This window comes from Zasmidium cellare, assembly GCF_010093935.1.
Source record: "Zasmidium cellare ATCC 36951 unplaced genomic scaffold M409scaffold_11, whole genome shotgun sequence".
Classification (NCBI taxonomy): Eukaryota; Fungi; Ascomycota; class Dothideomycetes; order Mycosphaerellales; family Mycosphaerellaceae; genus Zasmidium; species Zasmidium cellare.
This window is the reverse complement of record NW_022986955.1, coordinates 207,564-225,869: the sequence shown is the minus strand read 5'-3', so window position 1 is coordinate 225,869 and position 18,306 is coordinate 207,564. Positions and strand designations below refer to the sequence as shown.

At 53.5% G+C, this 18,306-nt stretch overlaps 7 protein-coding genes across 7 annotated transcripts; 5 read left to right on the top strand and 2 right to left on the bottom strand.

Moving 5' to 3' along the window:
• Positions 1-343: 343 nt before the first annotated feature.
• On the top strand, positions 344-3,856 carry M409DRAFT_52808 (uncharacterized protein; the record flags this gene model as incomplete). Its single annotated transcript, XM_033812179.1, has 1 exon — positions 344-3,856. The coding sequence occupies one exon, from the start codon at positions 344-346 to the stop codon at positions 3,854-3,856; it is 3,513 nt and encodes a 1,170-aa protein (XP_033669691.1).
• A 180-nt stretch (positions 3,857-4,036) lies between these two features.
• On the top strand, positions 4,037-5,710 carry M409DRAFT_65192 (polysaccharide lyase family 1 protein; the record flags this gene model as incomplete). The annotated part of the gene is made up of 5 exons (XM_033816407.1): positions 4,037-4,228; positions 4,594-4,986; positions 5,050-5,243; positions 5,300-5,511; positions 5,568-5,710. The coding sequence occupies 5 exons, from the start codon at positions 4,037-4,039 to the stop codon at positions 5,708-5,710; spliced, it is 1,134 nt and encodes a 377-aa protein (XP_033669690.1).
• Positions 5,711-6,164: 454 nt separating this feature from the next.
• On the top strand, positions 6,165-7,426 carry M409DRAFT_65191 (uncharacterized protein; the record flags this gene model as incomplete). The annotated part of the gene is made up of 4 exons (XM_033816406.1): positions 6,165-6,642; positions 6,745-7,034; positions 7,086-7,196; positions 7,268-7,426. The coding sequence occupies 4 exons, from the start codon at positions 6,165-6,167 to the stop codon at positions 7,424-7,426; spliced, it is 1,038 nt and encodes a 345-aa protein (XP_033669689.1).
• Positions 7,427-12,664: 5,238 nt separating this feature from the next.
• On the bottom strand, positions 12,665-13,252 carry M409DRAFT_20815 (uncharacterized protein; the record flags this gene model as incomplete). Its single annotated transcript, XM_033805568.1, has 1 exon — positions 12,665-13,252. One exon carries the CDS (start codon positions 13,250-13,252, stop codon positions 12,665-12,667), a length of 588 nt encoding a protein of 195 aa, XP_033669688.1.
• Positions 13,253-13,885: 633 nt separating this feature from the next.
• M409DRAFT_20814 (uncharacterized protein) lies at positions 13,886-15,180 on the bottom strand (the record flags this gene model as incomplete). The annotated part of the gene is made up of 3 exons (XM_033805567.1): positions 13,886-14,617; positions 14,669-14,988; positions 15,144-15,180. 3 exons carry the CDS (start codon positions 15,178-15,180, stop codon positions 13,886-13,888), a joined length of 1,089 nt encoding a protein of 362 aa, XP_033669687.1.
• A 38-nt stretch (positions 15,181-15,218) lies between these two features.
• M409DRAFT_20813 (uncharacterized protein) lies at positions 15,219-16,558 on the top strand (the record flags this gene model as incomplete). The annotated part of the gene is made up of 2 exons (XM_033805566.1): positions 15,219-15,755; positions 16,337-16,558. 2 exons carry the CDS (start codon positions 15,219-15,221, stop codon positions 16,556-16,558), a joined length of 759 nt encoding a protein of 252 aa, XP_033669686.1.
• Positions 16,559-17,036: 478 nt separating this feature from the next.
• Positions 17,037-18,186, top strand: M409DRAFT_20812 (uncharacterized protein; the record flags this gene model as incomplete). The annotated part of the gene is made up of 3 exons (XM_033805565.1): positions 17,037-17,248; positions 17,300-18,087; positions 18,140-18,186. 3 exons carry the CDS (start codon positions 17,037-17,039, stop codon positions 18,184-18,186), a joined length of 1,047 nt encoding a protein of 348 aa, XP_033669685.1.
• Between the last annotated feature and the right edge of the window lie 120 nt (positions 18,187-18,306).

Below are 18,306 nucleotides of genomic sequence, written 5' to 3'. Positions count from 1 at the left end.
CTTCGCTTGACGCCCCGGCCCGCAGAGCCTCAGAAGAACCAACCAGACGTCACGACGGGAAGCTTAAAAGACGCTAGTATGACCCGTTTGGGACATCTGAGTAATGGCCGGTCGAACACACATTCAATGCACTTCGCCACGCACACAAACACGGTTGACTCACTTTCTCTCATCTGTGCGCCCCTGATTGCTGCTGTATTTACTCGTTTAATCAGGCCGCAATTGTGAGAGCCTGCTTTTTTCATATTGCAAGTACCACGAACACACGATTTTCCGCCGGACAATCCATCAGACCATCACCCTGGACGAACATCTTCAGCTTGTGGCACCCTCACAGTACAGCATGGAGGCGATTCCCTCCACCTCAGGAGCATCAGTACATGATAACCCAGATCAATCCCGCGGAGGTCAAGGTAGAAGACCGCGGCGTGGCAGAGGGCAGAGAGGGCAGGCTCGAGGTGGCGAGACTTCTTCGCTGAGCTTTCGCCCGGCCAGTGTTGCACCAGAACCTGTAGGCGAGACGACCCCAAATCACACTGATGGCCAATCTCGACAGCGAGGACGCGGTGGGCGGGGTAGAGGATCTTCACGGGGCAGAGCAGCGAGGCAAACGGAGAACCGGACAGTCAATGGTCGAACATTTGGCGGCCAGCTCACACGAGAAGAAACGAATTCTTCGGAATCAGCCTCAAATCAACCCGGGCTGCAAGGCAATGCTCCCGTATTCGTGCCAGGCCAGCAGCACGTTCAGAATGTCACGCAGACACAGCCAAAGGCCACAAAGCAGCCACGACTACCGAAACGACGCATGTCGAAATCGCAGGCTCCGGATATCGCCACTCGCACTCATGAGGACATCGATAACGGCCATTACGAATGTGCTATCTGCACAAACGAAGTCCGCCGTAACTCGAAAGTTTGGTCTTGCCACACATGCTGGACTGTTTTCCACCTCACCTGCATCAAGAAGTGGTCTTCAAATGCTGGGGCATCTATGAATCAGCAGACTCCACAGGATGGAGAGACGCCTGCTATGAGACAGTGGCGGTGTCCTGGTTGTAATCTACCTAAAGATGCCCTACCATCTTCCTACACCTGCTGGTGCGAGAAGGAGACCGAGCCTCGCTCACTCGCTGGACTGCCTCCTCATTCTTGCGGTCAGACTTGCAGCAAAGAGAGGGCTAGAAAGTGCCCACACCCATGCCAGCTGACATGCCATGCTGGACCTTGCCCGCCCTGCACACACATGGGACCTAGTCAATCCTGCTATTGCGGCAGACACACGACTACCAAGAGATGCTCTGAAACGGACTACACTTCTGGATTCAGCTGCGGTGAGATCTGCGGTGCAGAGATGCCTTGCGGCGAGCATTATTGCGCTCGCCCTTGCCATGACGGTCCTTGCGGGGCTTGCGACGTGCGGATACCGGCCCGGTGCTATTGCGGAGGCGTAGAGAAAGACGTTCTTTGCAGCGATCGAGGCCAACCAAAAGAGAGTCGAAAGACTCACAAAACGGACGATGGCGAGCATGTTGCAGAAGATTGGATGGGTGTCTTCGATTGTAGCAATCTCTGCGACCGTGCCTTTGACTGCGGAGTTCACCACTGCGAGAACGCATGCCACCCACAAGACGCCCAGCCAGCGCATTGCCCTCGCTCGGCTGATGTTGTCACGCACTGCACTTGTGGCAAAACTTCACTCACCGATCTATCTGGAGAGCATCGCCTTACTTGCGAAGACCCCATTCCAAGCTGCGACAAGCCTTGCGATAAAGTCCTTCCTTGTGGTCATTCATGCCCGGCAGTGTGCCATTCAGGAGACTGCCCTGCATGCCTGCAAACTGTTACCATCACCTGCCGCTGCGGTCGAACCTCGCACAAGACCATCTGTCACCAGGGCAAAGATGAGCCGCCACAGTGCATGCGCATTTGCAGGACGAATCTCAACTGTGCACGACATATGTGTGAGGAGCGTTGTTGCGAAGGCGAACGCAAAGCTGTCGAAAGGCAGTCGAGCAAGAAGAAACGCCGGCCATTGAACTCTGCTCCACGAGCTACCGAAGACAACTTCGAGCCCGAGCACATCTGCACGAGAGAATGTGGACGATTGCTGACATGCGGTAACCACAACTGTACGGAACTGTGCCACAGAGGACCGTGTGGTACCTGCCGAGAGGCCATCTTCGAAGAGATCAGCTGCCACTGCGGCCGAACCATATTGCAACCTCCATTGCCTTGTGGAACTTCACCACCGCCATGCCGTCTTCCCTGCGATCGACCGAAACCCTGTGGACACCCACAAACTTCACATACCTGCCACCTCGACGACGACAACTGTCCAAGATGCCCGTTCTTGGTCGAGAAGCGCTGCATGTGCGGCAAGAAGACGTTGAAGAACCAACAATGCTGGCTACGTGATGTTGGTTGCGGGGAGGTTTGCGAGAAGAAGCTTTCGTGCGGGTTTCATTACTGCCGCAAACCTTGCCACCGAAATGGAGACTGCGAAGACGCCAACGGCCGCCAATGCCAGCAGCCTTGTGGCAAAGAAAAGAAAGCGTGTGGCCATCCTGATGAGCAGCTCTGCCACGCACCTTTCCCCTGCAAAGAAGAAAAGCCATGCCAAAACATCATGTTCATCACTTGCGAGTGCCAAGCCCAGAAGCAAGAAGTCAAGTGCGGTGCATCGAAGAACGGCGACGGAAACCTCAACAAGTCACTGCCCTGCAACGAAGAGTGCGCCCGTCTGGAGCGTAACCGCAAATTGGCATTGGCATTGAACATTGATCAAACAAACCATGTTGAAGGCGGGGACCATATTCCTTACTCTGCTGAAACCCTCAACCTGTTCTCCCAGCACATGAAGTGGGCTCAGAATCAAGAGCGGGAGTTCAGAGTGTTCGCCACGTCCGACGACGAGAAGCGTTTGAGGTTCAAGCCTATGCAAGCTCAGCAGCGAGCGTTCATTCACTCTTTGGCTGAAGACTTTGGACTGGATTCTGACAGTGTTGACCCTGAACCTCATCGACATGTCATGATCTGGAAGACGCCTCGATTTGTCAGTGCTCCAAACAAGACTTTAGCAGATGCGTACAGGATCAGACAACAGGCCCGGCTATCAGCCAATGCTAGCGCAAATGTTTCAGATACTGAAGGCGCCAATCCCGTCAAAGCGAAGCCGAAGGTCTTCGAGCCCTTCAACAGCTTTCGCATTACGAAACCTCGATTCGGGCTCACGATTGATGAAGTCCGATCAGAAGTGGATAATGTGCTACATCCCAGCACACCCTTCACCCTTGACATTGAATTCCTTCCAAGCGAGGATATCATTCTGAAGGCTGTAAGCCGTACACTTCCGCCGCCAGATCTTGAACGTATGCTTCAGAACCTCAAGATGCCGCTGGCTACTGCCATCGCCACCAAAGGCTATGGTTCGACTCAGCTCTGCACGACCGACAGTTCGCTCAACATCGCTCGCTACGAATCTGATGGAACTACCGGAGACGGATGGTCCAAGGTTGCTGCGAAGAAGAATGCGCCGAAGATCTCGGTTCAGAACAGTGTCGGCTCGACAAACACATTCGCCGCACTCACATCAGGCAAGGTCACATTTGCCAAGAAGCCGAAGGCTAAACCGAAACCTGAGGTTGTAGCGGATGACTGGGAGGCCGCAGAGTTGGCAGAGGAAGAGAAGGAGAGGGGTGCCAGTGCTAGTGAGGACGACGGCGGTGTGCACACCGGTGCAGTGACCACTGACGACGAAATGCCGTCTTCGAGGGAGGATTTGGGCAACAACGAAGAGACATCAGAGAGGAGAGACTGGGCAGCAGAGGTTGACCAGTCGATTCCTATCTCGTGATCTGTACGTATTGTCCGTCCTCGGAGAGTGACTAAACAGAGAGATGAAATGATATAGCTGCCCCTCATGGCCCAGTTCGCTTTTTTCACGCTTTTATTTAATTCTTCCATCGACATTCTCCATCTTTGAGCAATCAATTCGCTTGTTTGATCCTTCAATGGCACCCCCAATCTCCAGACCATGCACCCCGCACGAAGTATATTGACAGCCGCAGGGGTAATACATGCACTTCACCTCATTCTGGTCCACTTCCGTCTCAAGTCGAAACGTTCAGATACATTTCCAAACGAAGATCGGAGCGAATACGTCAAAGTTCAGGGAAGCCGGACTGCCTCGAATGCACGTCATGCTCGAGGCCTCCCGGGGCTACATGTACGTCGAAGCCATCGGCCCATCTGCGAGCGACATCTTGGTCCCTACATATTAACGCTTTCGCCTCTCCCATCTTGGCATGCAGGAGATGGAGATTGATTTGCGGAAAATTGAGGTGTCCCTCGGTGTGAAGTTACACAGCTGGAGATCGTTCGAAGGATGAATCTCCGTACTTGGCATTTCTGTCACGTCCATATAAGGATAGGATTGCGGTGCCATGGCAAGCAGGCTTTCGTCTTGTCGTCGAAGTATCTTCCACCTGAGAATCTACAATGATGAAGTTTATTTCGCTGGCCTTTGCCCTCAACGCCTTTGCTTTGGCGACTGCATGGCCCACTTTGGACATCTGGAGCCGCAATGACAAGACACCGGGCCTGGAGGGTTTCGCTCTCGATAATCCCATCGGTCCCACGATAGGAGGCAGAGGCGCCAATCCCATCACTGTCACAAATGCCGATGAACTGCTTTCCGCTGTCCAGGGCGACGCTCCCAAGATCATCTACCTCGATGGGGAGCTCCAACCCTCTGGACGATTGAGAGTAGGATCGCACACAACACTTCTCGGCAAGGGAAAAGGTGCGAACATCATTGGCGAGGGCATCAGCATCGTCAATGCGACCAATGTGATCGCCAGGAACATCGGAATTAGGTTCGTCGAAGGAGATGATGCGATGGCCATTCACAACTCGACGAGGGTGTGGGTTGACCATTGCGAGTTTGAGAGTCAGTTTAGCGTCGAGATTGGACCGGATTTCTACGTAAGCTCATACCCTCCACGGCAACAAGATATACGCATTAGTTGCTGACGGATGGTTGTCTAGGACGGTCAACTCGACATCGTCCGCGCAAGCGACTGGATCACCGTCTCAAACAACTACTTCCACGACCACTGGAAAGTCTCCCTCATCGGCAACTCGGACATCCTTCGCGATGTAGATTTTGGTCATCTGCACATCACCTACCACCACAACTATTGGAGGAATCTCGGCACGAGAGGACCAGCTGGACGGTTTGGGTACGTCTCTCAGTGTCAATTCTAACTTCGACGATTACTGATGTTGGACTGGGCAGTCATCAGCATATCTACAACAACCTCTACGAAGACTACCTCTACCAGGCCATCCACTCCCGCTCTGATAACCAAGTCCTCGTCGAAGGCAACAAGTTCATCGGCAACACGCCTATCGCTGTCGATACGTACGGGCTTGTGATTCCTGAGGACAGCCCGAATACGTGTGTCTGTGGTGACGAGGAGCTTGATGGGTTTGCTAATCTGGGAGCGAGTAAGTACAATGTCAATGACCATCAGGGGCCAGGGAATGCTGATGTGAACGTGTAGAGAACGATTTTGGCGATTCGCTCGTGAATATCACGCAGGTTGGGAGCTTCAAGAAGGCGCCGTACAAGTATACGTTGACGCCTGTCAAGAATGTGGAGAAGGTGGTGAGAGCGAATGCTGGGTTGGGGAACATCAAGGTCTAGATTACCATCATCTCTGAACGCTGGCATGTCCGACATGTACAGTTCGAGATTGGCATTCGGTATGCAGCAGAGCGGATATATTGACCAGAATGACCAGAATATCAGGTTCCAGATTTATCTGCTACGTGAGCGCACCACCAAACTTGTCTAGTCAGTGTACAGTTGCCAAACCTCCTTGACCAGGCCATCAACTGACCAGCTGTGGGTCGTAATGTATGCTCCATCGCGGTGCAGGGCTGCTGACACTCGTTTTGGAGTGGCGTTGTCGGATTGGCTCTTGTGTTCAACCTTGATGTCAGGACTGCTACCTCTGCACATTGATGGCCAAGACCTACTTACAAATGTTTTGCAAACTCGAAAATGCTTGAACACCACACTCGGCCACGGCACGACCACCGCAAAACATCATAAAGAAATGGACGCGACTCCGATCATGACCCGACAAGAGCCCATCATGAACATCCGTCGCTCACAATGCGGCTCGACCGACGCCGCCGAAGAGTATGACCTGGGCCTGCACATCTTCGCGGTCTTCCTGATCCTGACCTGTGGCACATTCGCATGCTCCTTTCCGGTCCTGGTGAAGGCCTTCCCCAAGCTCGCTATCTCTCAACATGCCCTGTTCATCAGCAAGCACTTCGGTACTGGAGTGCTGATCGCCCTCGCCTTCGCACATCTCCTGCCGACGGCGTTTGAGAATCTCTGGAACGAATGTCTGCCGTACTTCTGGACTGAAGGGTATGATGCCATGCCGGGGTTTATCGCGATGGTGGCTGCGTTGGCTGTCATTCTTGTGGAGATGGGGTTTTCCTTGTTTGGGATAAAGCATTCTCACGATCACGCTGGAGTGACGGTGCAGGAAGGCCAAGCTCATTCGAGCATGCCAAATGGACATGTCAGACCGCGTGACATGGAGCAGGGCAGATTGCAAAGTCCCGGCGCGGAAGGTAGCCGGCCGAATGGACATGGCGAAGTGGATTTGATCTTTCCAAACGGTGCTTCAAAGTCAGGCTCGCATGCAACATATTCGGCAGGAGCACAAGATATCAGTACGGATGATGTCGAGTCGGAGTCGACAAGCCTTTTACCTCACCCGAAAGAACAGCGCATGATCTTGCAATGTCTTCTGTTGGAAGCCGGCATCCTCTTCCACAGTGTGTTCATCGGGCTGTCGATTTCGATTTCTACCGGAACCACCTTCATTGCTCTCATGGTGGCGATTGCGTTCCACCAGATCTTTGAGGGCCTCGCACTTGGTGCACGGATTGCAGCCATCCCGAGTCTTCGCATCTCGAGCTTCAAACCTTGGGCGATGTCTCTTGCGGTGAGTGCAGTCTCCTGACCTTACCGATGCAAGGCTGATTCCTGTCAACAGTATGGACTTACCTGTCCACTTGGCCAAGCAATCGGGCTGGGTCTTCGAACGACGTACGACCCTGAGGGCGAGACAGCGTTGCTGGTGGTTGGGATTGCAAATGCTATTTCGGTGAGCCTTGACAGAACTCCTGGGCGGAGAGACCTCATGCAAATCGGGCTCCGAACTAATCCCACATGCAGGCAGGTATGATCATGTACGCCGGGCTGGTTCAGCTGTTGGGAGAGGATCTGTTGAGTGAAAAGAGCTACAGAATTCTTTCTCTCCGTGCTCGAGCAGAGGCAGTGGTGGCATTACTCTTTGGGTGTGGTCTTATGGCGATGATTGCGATATGGGCGTAGCAGGGGAATGTCCGTGTTTGACATCACGACTTCTCTCCTGGGCAGATTCGATGCTATATTGAAGGTATATTCCAGCAACAAGTGCCGCATAGGTATAGTTCACGCTAGTCTGTATTCGGAAAGACGCGTCGGCGCGTTCCTCTTCACCTGCTTCTCTCCAGCCAACTCGCCAATGTATACGTATCCCTTGGTCCATCTCTTCCACGATTGTTTTCTGACTGTACCTCTGATAGGCATCTTACCAGCACGAGCAGTGCTTAGACCGGACCGAACGGTAAGTCGAACGGGATTGCAGCCATGACATGCCGGAACCGGACGCCGCGCGAATTCCACAATGTAGATTGTGTCTTTGTCGTCGAGGGGTCTTCCACGGAATAAGTATGCCCGAATTCGCCATTCACATTGCAGAGACGGGAAATATCACCAGACACGACGTTTTGGTCGTCGTCCGTCTCCTCAGTCCCAAGCTCCTGGATCATGGCCCGTCTCACGCCGAGAGAGCTCGGCTTGCCGAAAATCGATGGCGACGACAATCCCAAACAATATGAAACGAAGTTCGATCGAGAGGAAGAAACGAAAGGAGAAAAGAAAGCCACGAGTGTCGAATTGACCTTTGTACGCCAAGGGCAGCTCTCCAGTCGGTAGCCGAATCACCAACGCCTGCCGCATTCTCACATCATACCCAAACCTTCCGGCTTGTTGACAGAAGATTCAAATCGAGGAGTTCGGCACGGCGATGAGATGAGCAGCCGACCAATCTTCACGCGCAACCAGGCTGGCTCCCTGCCGTGCCACCACCAACGCTCGGGCCGAGAGACGTCGGGCCAGTCGGCTTCCCGGAAAGCACATTCCGCTCACAATCGAACAAAGTGCGGCCATTCTGCGAACAGCCTCGCCTGCGCCATGGCCTTCTGCAGAAAACGTTTCGGAATGTGAACACGTGCTGGCTATCAACACCGACTCGCCCGTTGCTATGGCCTGCCGAATCGTCTCCCGCTGCCGTTTCGCGGCTCATCCTCATTCTCGGGCTCGCCCAATATGCGTCCCTATAGCAACGCTGCTATCTTGCTCTCGTTTCTGGGGATCACATCCGCTCAGACTGCTGGTATGGATCAGGAATAGACCTTCAGAAACGAATCGCTGACCTTGGAAAGTTCACATAATCACAATCACTGCATATCCAGCGACATGTTCGATACCGACTGCATGGCCTTCACACGCCTGGATCTATACGAATGGATCAACGGTCCCTTATACATTCACCCACAATGGCACAGTCCCGGTGGCTTCAGCTTCGCAGAGCAGAGCCACTTCCACGGAATCGACTTACAATTCAGCAAATTCCGTCAGTGGTTCATATAGCACATCCAGCAACGTACAGGGCTATGTGTCAGGAACTTCTAGAACATCGCAATGGGCAGGGTCTTCTCCCAGTGGATCAAATGGACCGGGATCGCCTTCCAGTCGATCCAACAACAATGCAGAAGGCAGTGGTTCTGCGATCACAAGCACCCGCAGCGGCAATGCGAGCGGTAGCGGTTCTGAAATTACAAGCAACAGTGGCAGTGATGCTAGTGGCAGTGGCCCCAGCGCCGCAGCGAGCTCCAGCATTGCCCAAACATCTTTGGCGGCCATGGAAAGTTCCATTGGTTTGAATCCTACGCGGACGACTCCTGCTTCTGGATCAGGTTCAAATTCGGACGGAGGCTCGATTCCATCGACATCACAGAGCGGCTCAATCCCGCCCGTGATAAGTCCACCGTTCATCACGCTATCCCCTTCATTGGACTGCCCGACGTCGCAAGCAGCATACGCATACGAAGAAACTACGAGTGGTGATCAGTATCAAGTGCAGTGCAACACCGTTTTTGCTGGGTCGTTACTGGGCACCTTCTCAGCGCAGGACATGGAGTCATGCCTAAGTACCTGCAGTGCAGATGACGACTGTCTGGCAGCTGGGTTCGATGCCGACTCCTCTACTTGCTCTCTCTACTCCGCAATCACTTCGGGTACTGGTGTGGTGTCACCGAAGACGCAATTTGCGCAGCTCAGGGTTAGGGCGGTGGTCACAGGCGGGACAACCTCATCTGTCACAATCGCAACATTCGACTTTCCGCTCACATCGTTTTCTGTCACATCTTCGCCATCAACCGTTGGACCTTCGCAAACTGGCCCTGTTACATACCTCATTCTACCCGGCACCACGTTATTGCCCGGCTCATCCGCAGTGATATCTGGTACCACCTACTCGCTCCCGACCCCTCCAAGCAGCCTCTACGTCAACGGCCAACCTTACGCATTGCTAACTGCTTCTCCTGGCTATATTGGCTCCCCTCTCACTTTGCCGAATGGTGTGGTAGCTACACCCACCACTGCCGGAATACAGGCGTCCATAACATCTCTCGAAGCTGGCCAGTCCACCCAGCTCGTGATTGCTGGGACTACTCTCTCACCTGGTTCCACGGCCGTCATTTCTGGTACCACTTACTCCGTGCCAACCTCAGGCGGCGTATACATCAATGGACAGTCTTACCCTTTGCCGACTGCATCTCTTGGCTCACCCATCACGTTGCCCAATGGAGTACTTGCAACCCCAACTGTCGAGCCTACCAGTCCAGCAGCGACTAGCGGTCCGGGATTAGGCCTTCAAACGACCAGCGCGACGAACATCATTCTTGGTGGTACCACACTGGCACCGGGCTCTACTGCCGTCATATCAGGTACGACATTCTCGCTGCCGGCTTCCGGGAATGCGATCTTTGTCAATGGTCAATCCTATCCCTTGCCCACTGGACCTGTAGGTTCTCCTTTGACGTTGCCGGATGGGCTTGTCGTCACACCTACAGCGGTACCCAATGTCGTGATTGGGTCACATACATTCACGCCAGTAAGCGCCACTGAATTCGTTCTGGCCGGTACTACACTGGCTCCTGGTTCCACAGCTGTGATTTCTTGGGTTACATACTCGCTTCCAGCGTCGGGTAACTCGATATTCATCAACGGTAGCCCCTTCACACTGGCAAACATTTCGCCTGGCTCACCATTGACTTTGCCGAACGGGGTTCAAGCTACACCAACCAACGCACCGAACTGGGTGATTGGATCGCAGACTCTCGTGCCTGGTGGATCTGCCGTGACGGTAGCTGGAACAACATACTCATTGAGCGGATCCCAGATTATTGTAGCTGCTCCTTTGGCGACCTTCACTGGTGACCTCGGTGCTCCGACTGGCGCTACGGCTACAAGCGTGAGATCTGGTCGAGCGAGTCCAGCGGACACACTATATGCACCGACAGGTCCTCAATCAACGACATCTCCAGCATCTCAGACCTATGGCAGCGTATCCGACTCTCAATTTGCGACAAGCTCTCGACTTTTGGCGTCTCCCACTCGTTCAAGTGTTCCTGCTCGGGCCTCCACTACATTCCTGACCGGTGGATCTGTAGTGTCAACAACCATTCAGGGTATTACCACATTTTACACTGCAAGCGCCACGACTGTCGTTGCTGCAGTCACGAATAACCCGACATCTGCTCTGCCCAGTCCGACGAACCCGATCGCAGATGCCGAGATTGGCCAATGTCCTGGCATCAACGGCATGATATCCCAGGATGAGGGCGAGAGTGACTCTAGACTCGTGTCTTGTGGCAACATCTACGAAGGCACTGTCCTCGTCAACGCTACTCAAGTTGGAGGCAACGTAGACGGATGCAACGATCTATGTGATGGCATGCAAGACTGCGTGGCTTTGTCAGCTACGAATGACGGATGCAACATCTACACATATGTGACAGGCATTCGCGCGAGCGAGAAGCCGGTGTACTCTGCACTAAGGTTGAGGGCTGTGAGAAACACTGGCAGCACGACGACGATTGATATCCCTGATGTGGAGTCTTTGACAGGGAGTTTGTCCTTCACAAACGCTAGCCTGACATCCATTTCCACGTTCGACACTGGTGTGGGCTCCTCCGGCAGCCTATCTGTATCTTCGATTGGTGACAGTTCTGTCTCTCTCGGGACCGGCTCTGTGACCACGCAGTCTGGGAGCTCGACTGGATTCACATTGTCATCTCTCGCGCTGACGAGCGGCCAACCATCGATATCGTCTGGAATTACTATATCAATTTCATCAAACGGTGCAGCCCAGAGCTCAGGCGCTTCCACTGGATCAAATCCGGACAGTTCTTCTTCAGTCGGTCCTGGCACTGGTGCCTCGATTATTGGCGGCTCTGGCACAAGTCTTTCGCTGCCCTCGCTCACTGGTATTCCAGGTGGTTCTGGACTGACGACCGCCACACTCAACGGTGACTTGTCGTCGCTGATAAGCTCATTGGCCGCTAGTGTGTCTGCTTCTGCTTCTGCTTCTGCTTTCCCCAGTGCTACCCTTAGCAGCTCTAGTTCAGTCTCCAGGTCCCTCGGACCGACCACAAGTCTTTCGGGTTTACCAGTCGACCTATCCTCTGGCGCAACATCGGGTCTCAGTGGCATACCTTCACTCAGCCTGACGGCATCAGACTCCGCCCTTGTCCCCTCTCTCCCAAGCCTTACTGTTTCGACCGGTTTACAAAGCTCACTCTCGAACCTGATACCTGGAACTCTTTCTGGGATTGGTTCCTTGGGGTCCTCTTACACGTCAGGCCCAACACGCTCGGCCACTTCTGTGGCTAGCACGTCCGTACTACTAGGAGGATCTCTCACACCGCCCTTGAGTGGTATTCCTACACTGATCACGTCCTCCGGGTTCACGCCAAGCTTACCGCAAGTTTCTGGACAATCTTTACTCCCAACAAGCATACAGACTGGGCTTGCTCAGTCAAGCTCTGCCAACGGCCCGAATAGCCAGAGTGCTAGCGGGTCGCTGTCTCCCACAGGCTTAAGTGTATCTAGCGGTCAGACTGGGCCGTCCACCCGTCCGACCTCGTCTGCATCACAAACAGGGACTGAGCAAACGGTGCAGGGATCTGGAACCTCTCGGCAGCCGTCTTTAGCCACAGTCCTAACCTCTGGGAGCATCATGACCTCTTCGCTCCAGGCTGGTGGGTCACCAGGCTCGACTACATCGATCAGCCAAGTCGGCGGTTCTGGTGCATTGTCCAGCCAGGCGGCTGTCCCGTCTTCGTCGGCCGCTTCGAGTCAAACAAGCGTGGCTGCAAGTCAGTCTTCTGGAGACTCAGTCTCATTGTCTGCAGTCTCGTCAATCTCTGCGCTCCCATCATCCATCACGAGCAACACTGATCCTCAAGCCCTTGCAACATCATCAACAAGCCAGCAGCGAAGTGGTTCTGGAGCGGAGTCATCTGCGGCTTTGTCTTCAGCACCGGGGCTCCAGACCACAACTTCGTCTGCTACAACGCAAACATCTGTTGGGCGGTCTGGTAGCATGTCTTCCAGCTCACCCTCAGCCTTGTCTCTCACTGGACTTCCAAGCGGCTCAACCCTGGACTCCTTGACCGTGACTATCCTGCCAGATGCGTCGAGTATCAGCACCTTATCGGCGTCGTTTTCGAACTCTCGAGGTGGCTCAAGTGCGGCTGGATCTTCCACTGCGGCAGTTGGATCATCTTCAGCATCTCTCTCAGGTTCAGGTCCGTCTTCTAGCCTCGCCTCTAACCCTGGCCAGAATCCGTCTTCAACACAAAGCTCAGCAGCTGGACAAACGACCTCATCGTCGAGCGGACTAACCATGTCCCAGGCGTCCAGTGCGCCGAGTACTGCGTCCATCTCATCACAGAGCGGAAGCGGCGCCTTGAGCCCGGTCTTGGCTACTTCATCATCTTCTAACGTAGGTACCGGATCGACTGGCCAAGGGATCTCGTCTGGTAGCATGACGCCACCATCAACAGGCGGTAGTCTGGCCACATCGATAGCGATGGGATCACTTCCTTCGCAGAGCTCTACTAGCCAAAGTCAACCCAGGACTTCAGCTTTGGCAACATCAATGTCTTCTTTCTCTTCAGGTACGTCGAGCATAGGGAGCACACTCACAACCCCACAGCCCCCTTCAGGACTAGCAACATCGACACAAATCAGCACGACCTCCGATTACACATCTACCGCGAACACCTCCTCGCCATACACCTCTTCCCCAGCCTCATCGTCAACTCTGAGTTCAGCCATCCCACTCACCACCAGTCCGCTCACCACCAGCCCACTCGCCACCAGCGCACTCACCACCAATCCACTCTCTCCCACAACAACAAACACATCATCCTCTTCCACACTAGCACAACCTGAGCCCTATGAGGAACAAGGCATATTTCAGATCCAGGGCTTCTTCCGATCTTTCAATGGTCAGGGAGGAGGAGCGAGAACATGTACAACCCTATCCCAGGCATCTCCACCGCTCACCTCCAGTGCCTCATCAACTTTCCAATCGACATCACCACCATCCACTAGCCCATCCACTATCACGAACGCTGCACCTTCACCATCCACATCGCTGTTCAATCCAACAAGCCTTCAGTCGACATCCACACTTCCCCAGGGATCCTCGACGACATCCACCATTCCGAACGCTACGCAATTCCCCCAAACCACAGCCTTGCGGCCTTCAATCCCAGCAGAGCCCCTCTCCACTTCACCAGCTGTCAATAATGCTTCAGCTATCCCTCCCAGCCCAGACACGTCTTCCCAAGCCACGAGTACCCACCAAGAGAGCAGCACGTCACCATTCACATCTCCACCGGTTTCGAGAACACCTGCACGGACCTCAGACAACTCATCAGATAGCACGACCTCAAGCCCCTCGAGCTCCATCAACTCCTCATTCGCGAACGAGACCGTGGCGTCTACTGACCTTACCCTAACTCCAGTTTCCACATCATCTACGACACTAGCAGCCTCATCGGTCTCCACACAATCTTCTAGCGGTGCAAGTGTCGGATCTGGAACCGGAATCAGTGCCTCAACCACTTCTTCGGGGCAAAGCTCGCAACCTGGCTTGACGACCTCTTCCACGCTTACGGCATCCGGTTCGGAATCGCGTGTTGTTTCAGTATCGTCAAACTCTGCGGGTTCAATATCTTCGGCTTCGACATCTCCGGCTTCAACATTTACGGTCTCGACGTCTTCGGCTTGGTCTTCGGTTCCAAGCGCTTCTGGTTCAACAGCTTCAGGCTCAATGACTTCTGCTTCGTCGTCTTCTAGCTCGACAACCCCGGGTTCGACGTCTTCTAGCTCGACAACTCTGGGCTCGACAACTGGAGGCTCAATGTCTTCTCATTCGATGTCTTCAGGCTCGACGTCTTCGGGCTTGACATCTTCTGGCCCAACGTCTTCAGGTTCGACGGTCACAGGCTCGACGGCTTCGGCATCGACGTCTTCTAATTCGATGTCTTCTGGTTCGACATCTTCTAGTTCAACGTCTTCAGTCTTGACGTCTTCCGGCTCTGCTTCATCGGTTTCGACATCATCAGGCTCGACATCTTCTACCTCGACGTCTTCAGGTTTGATATCTTCGGATTTGACTTCATCGGTCTCGATATCTTCAACATCCTCATCCACGTCTCGCGTGAGAGTGAGCGTCCAGTCAGCAGCATCCGCATTGTCGTCACAAACAAGTCCTACTGCTTCAGCGCAACCGACCGCGGCCTGTAACGGCGGAAGCGGCACCTATACATCGGACAGCGGCTCTCAGTTCTTGATATCGTGCGATTACGACTACTACGTGGAAAGTCTGAGTATAGCTCAGGCCAGCTCCTTGACCGAGTGCACCGACCTTTGCAGTGGCGATTTGCAATGCATGGGAACGACATGGGATGCCACATCCCAGCAGTGCAATCTGGGATCCCAAATGACACCTACCAACGCTCGCCTTGGTGTGCTTGCAGTACTGCGCATGACGGCTCCCAGATCTCTTCAAAGCTTGACACAATCTGCTGCCAATGCTGGCTTGGATGGGAACAGCCTGTCTCCTTGGTACAACTCTCAATTTGGCACTGATCCAATTGACCCTTCGACCGCTACTGGTCCTCAGCTGTCAGTCGTCAATGGCGCAGCTCAAGCAAGCTTCCTACTTTCACAAGAAACCAACGACGGTTCCGGGTTTCTACCTGCGTTCCAAGTCCGTGCCGTTCAGACGTTCAGGATTCCACAAGGCTACTTCTACTTCGTGCTGGCAGATGTTGCGGTCACCAGTCAAGGCGACACATCCTGTGGCGTGTCCTTCGCGGCAGAGAATGCGGGTCTTCCGTCGCTTTTCCTCAATCCAGGAGAGTCGTATGTCGGTTCAGTGAATGGTAGTGGCACCATGGCGTTTTCAGAGTCGACTTATGTTTCGTTTTCGGCCTCTTGCCAGGGTCATGCAGATGCGACTGTCAGGATCGACAACGTGAGGCTGGATATCTGGCCATCGAATGATGCAAGCGCGGCTGCTTCAGCTTCAACTTTGGTCTCTTCTACCACGGCCTCTCAACTTGCTGTTGTCTCAACATCTTCCGGAGCAGGCTCTGGCTTTTCTTCGTCTTTGAGCGGGAAATCTTCAGATGGACAGAGCTCGATTACTGCTACTTCAGCGAGCAGCTCTGAATCTACAACGATTCCTGGACCTCCTCCGTCGACCAGTGCTTCTGAATCAACGATAACTTCACAAACACCGTTCTCCACGGTGTCAGTTGGCACTCAAGCAATCAGCACTAGCACAGATTCGGCTTCGTCTTCTGGTCAAGCAATATCGATTTCTGTGTCGAGTAGCCAAGAACCATCGTCCACAACGGCGACGTCCTCCGATAACTCTGCATCGTCTCCGTCAGCTTCAAGTTCACCTCCGTCAACCAGCTCAGAGCCTACGGAATCCTCGAGCTCTTCTCTGACTATCAGCCTTACCACGCTATCGACCAGTAATGTGCCGTCAAGCACTGAATTAGCTACGTCGCAGAGCAGCAGTGGGTCTGACTCGTCAACGCTCGCCAGTTCGTCGACCATACAGACTCAGACAACATCATCGTCGGAGAGCCAATCCACCTCTTCAACCGCAAGTCCATCCACGACAACAGCAGATCAATCTACCTCGTCAACGACGATTACTTCGCTGTCGACATCAAGTCAATCAACAACGACGGCGACCCAACTCACTACATCGAACTCAGAAACATCTTCGTCGTCTTCTGCGTCTACCCAGTCCACCGCATCTGAAAGCTCAACGACGAGCTCCTCATCAGCTTCGTCCTCCTCTGCATCCTCGCAGCTCACCACATCTGCAAGCTCAACAACAAGCTCCTCATCAGCTTTATTGTCCTCAACCCGATCCACAGTATCAGCAACGCCATTGTCTTCGATCTCATCAACCGCCCTGTCCTCATCATCCATCACAAGCATTTCAACCACCTCAGCTTCAACACAGTCCTCAACTTCAATCTCATCTTCGTCATCTTCCGCGGCAGCGCTACCCACACTCGCCTGCCCTCAGGCCGACGGATCGATATATACAGGACAAGATGGCTCTACTTATTTGATTGTTTGCATTCAGGCGTACGAGACGATAGGCATCGGGATCCTTCCACAAACAGTTTTAAGCCTCACCGCCTGCATCGACTTGTGCGCCAACCAGGGCACGGCCTGCCAGGGGATCACATGGAAGCCGAACTCGAATGAATGCTCGTTGAAGGGAAGCATGTCACCTACTACAAATACCGTCATTCAAGTCTACAGCGCGGTGAGGATCAGCGGGCCTTTGATCAACGGTCTTCGCAATGATGTCAATGTCATCCTGAATGGTGTATTTGATGGCTCTTTAAATCCTTGGGTGCCGACTGTCACTGGGCTTGTGGGTCTCGTGACTGGTCTCGTCAACTCCCTCTTATTCACTTTGGTGAATGGCATAGCGTGAGTAATAAGCCTCTGATTTGTATGAAAACCAGGCTAACTGTTGAAAAGCTCCGTTGGGATCCCCCTTCCGCTGGGTTTGGGCCAGCCTGTGTTGTATTTGACCGAAACGCTCTCGATCGCAGCAAATCAAGCATGGTATCTGCAGGCTGATGTCTACTTGATCAATGCTCAAGTCAGCACCTCAACATCTTGCACAATTTATTTCCGCACCGATCAGGAGATTCTCTGGCAGTATTACTACGACCGCTGCTCCCAACAGGGCAGAATAAACGGAAGCGGCATCGTGACCAAGGCAGCGACATCTTTCTACACGCAGACGGCTTGCACGGGCTCTACGGATGTCAGCATCGGCTTTGACAACATCATATGGAGGCTGTATCCTCTTGCAGCGGGACTGAGCCCAATTGTCTTGACTGCGGTTCAAGTCTTAACGAACAACGACTTCGGAGCTGGTGTATTGGCGCCCTGGATGCAGAACTTCGTGTCCGCCACCACAGATGTCACCATCACCACAGCAAGGGCGTTGCAGGTGGCTTTTAATCGGATTGCTGCAACGGCGAGTCCATGTTCGATTACCCAGACTCTTAATCGTATTCGCGCAGGACAAACATACTGGTTACGGGCTTCCGTGGCAGTCACAATTGCCAGCTCCGCGGGCGTTGCTGGATTAGGTGCAAGGGCCTCGACTTGCGATATTGTGTTGGGAGCAAATTTCTGGTCAACGACAGCCACGGCAGCTTCCAGCGTATGGAATGTGAATGTTACCGGGATCGCGACCAGTGACTATACAAACTTTACGATGTTTGCGAACTGCTACGGGAATGCTGTGGCGACAGGTGAGTTGACCGAAAGACATTTGTAGTATGTAAGACGCTGACAAGTCTGCAGTGACCTTCGACAACATCTTCTTGACGAGAGATGTTACTCTATTCTAGAAGGATTAGATATTCGTTTTGAGCGAGGTGTAATGGCGTTTGGGAAGCGAACACGGACAGGATTCTGTAGGATTGCAGCAATGAAATCACCTTTGACCGATCTCGACACACGTTGCACAG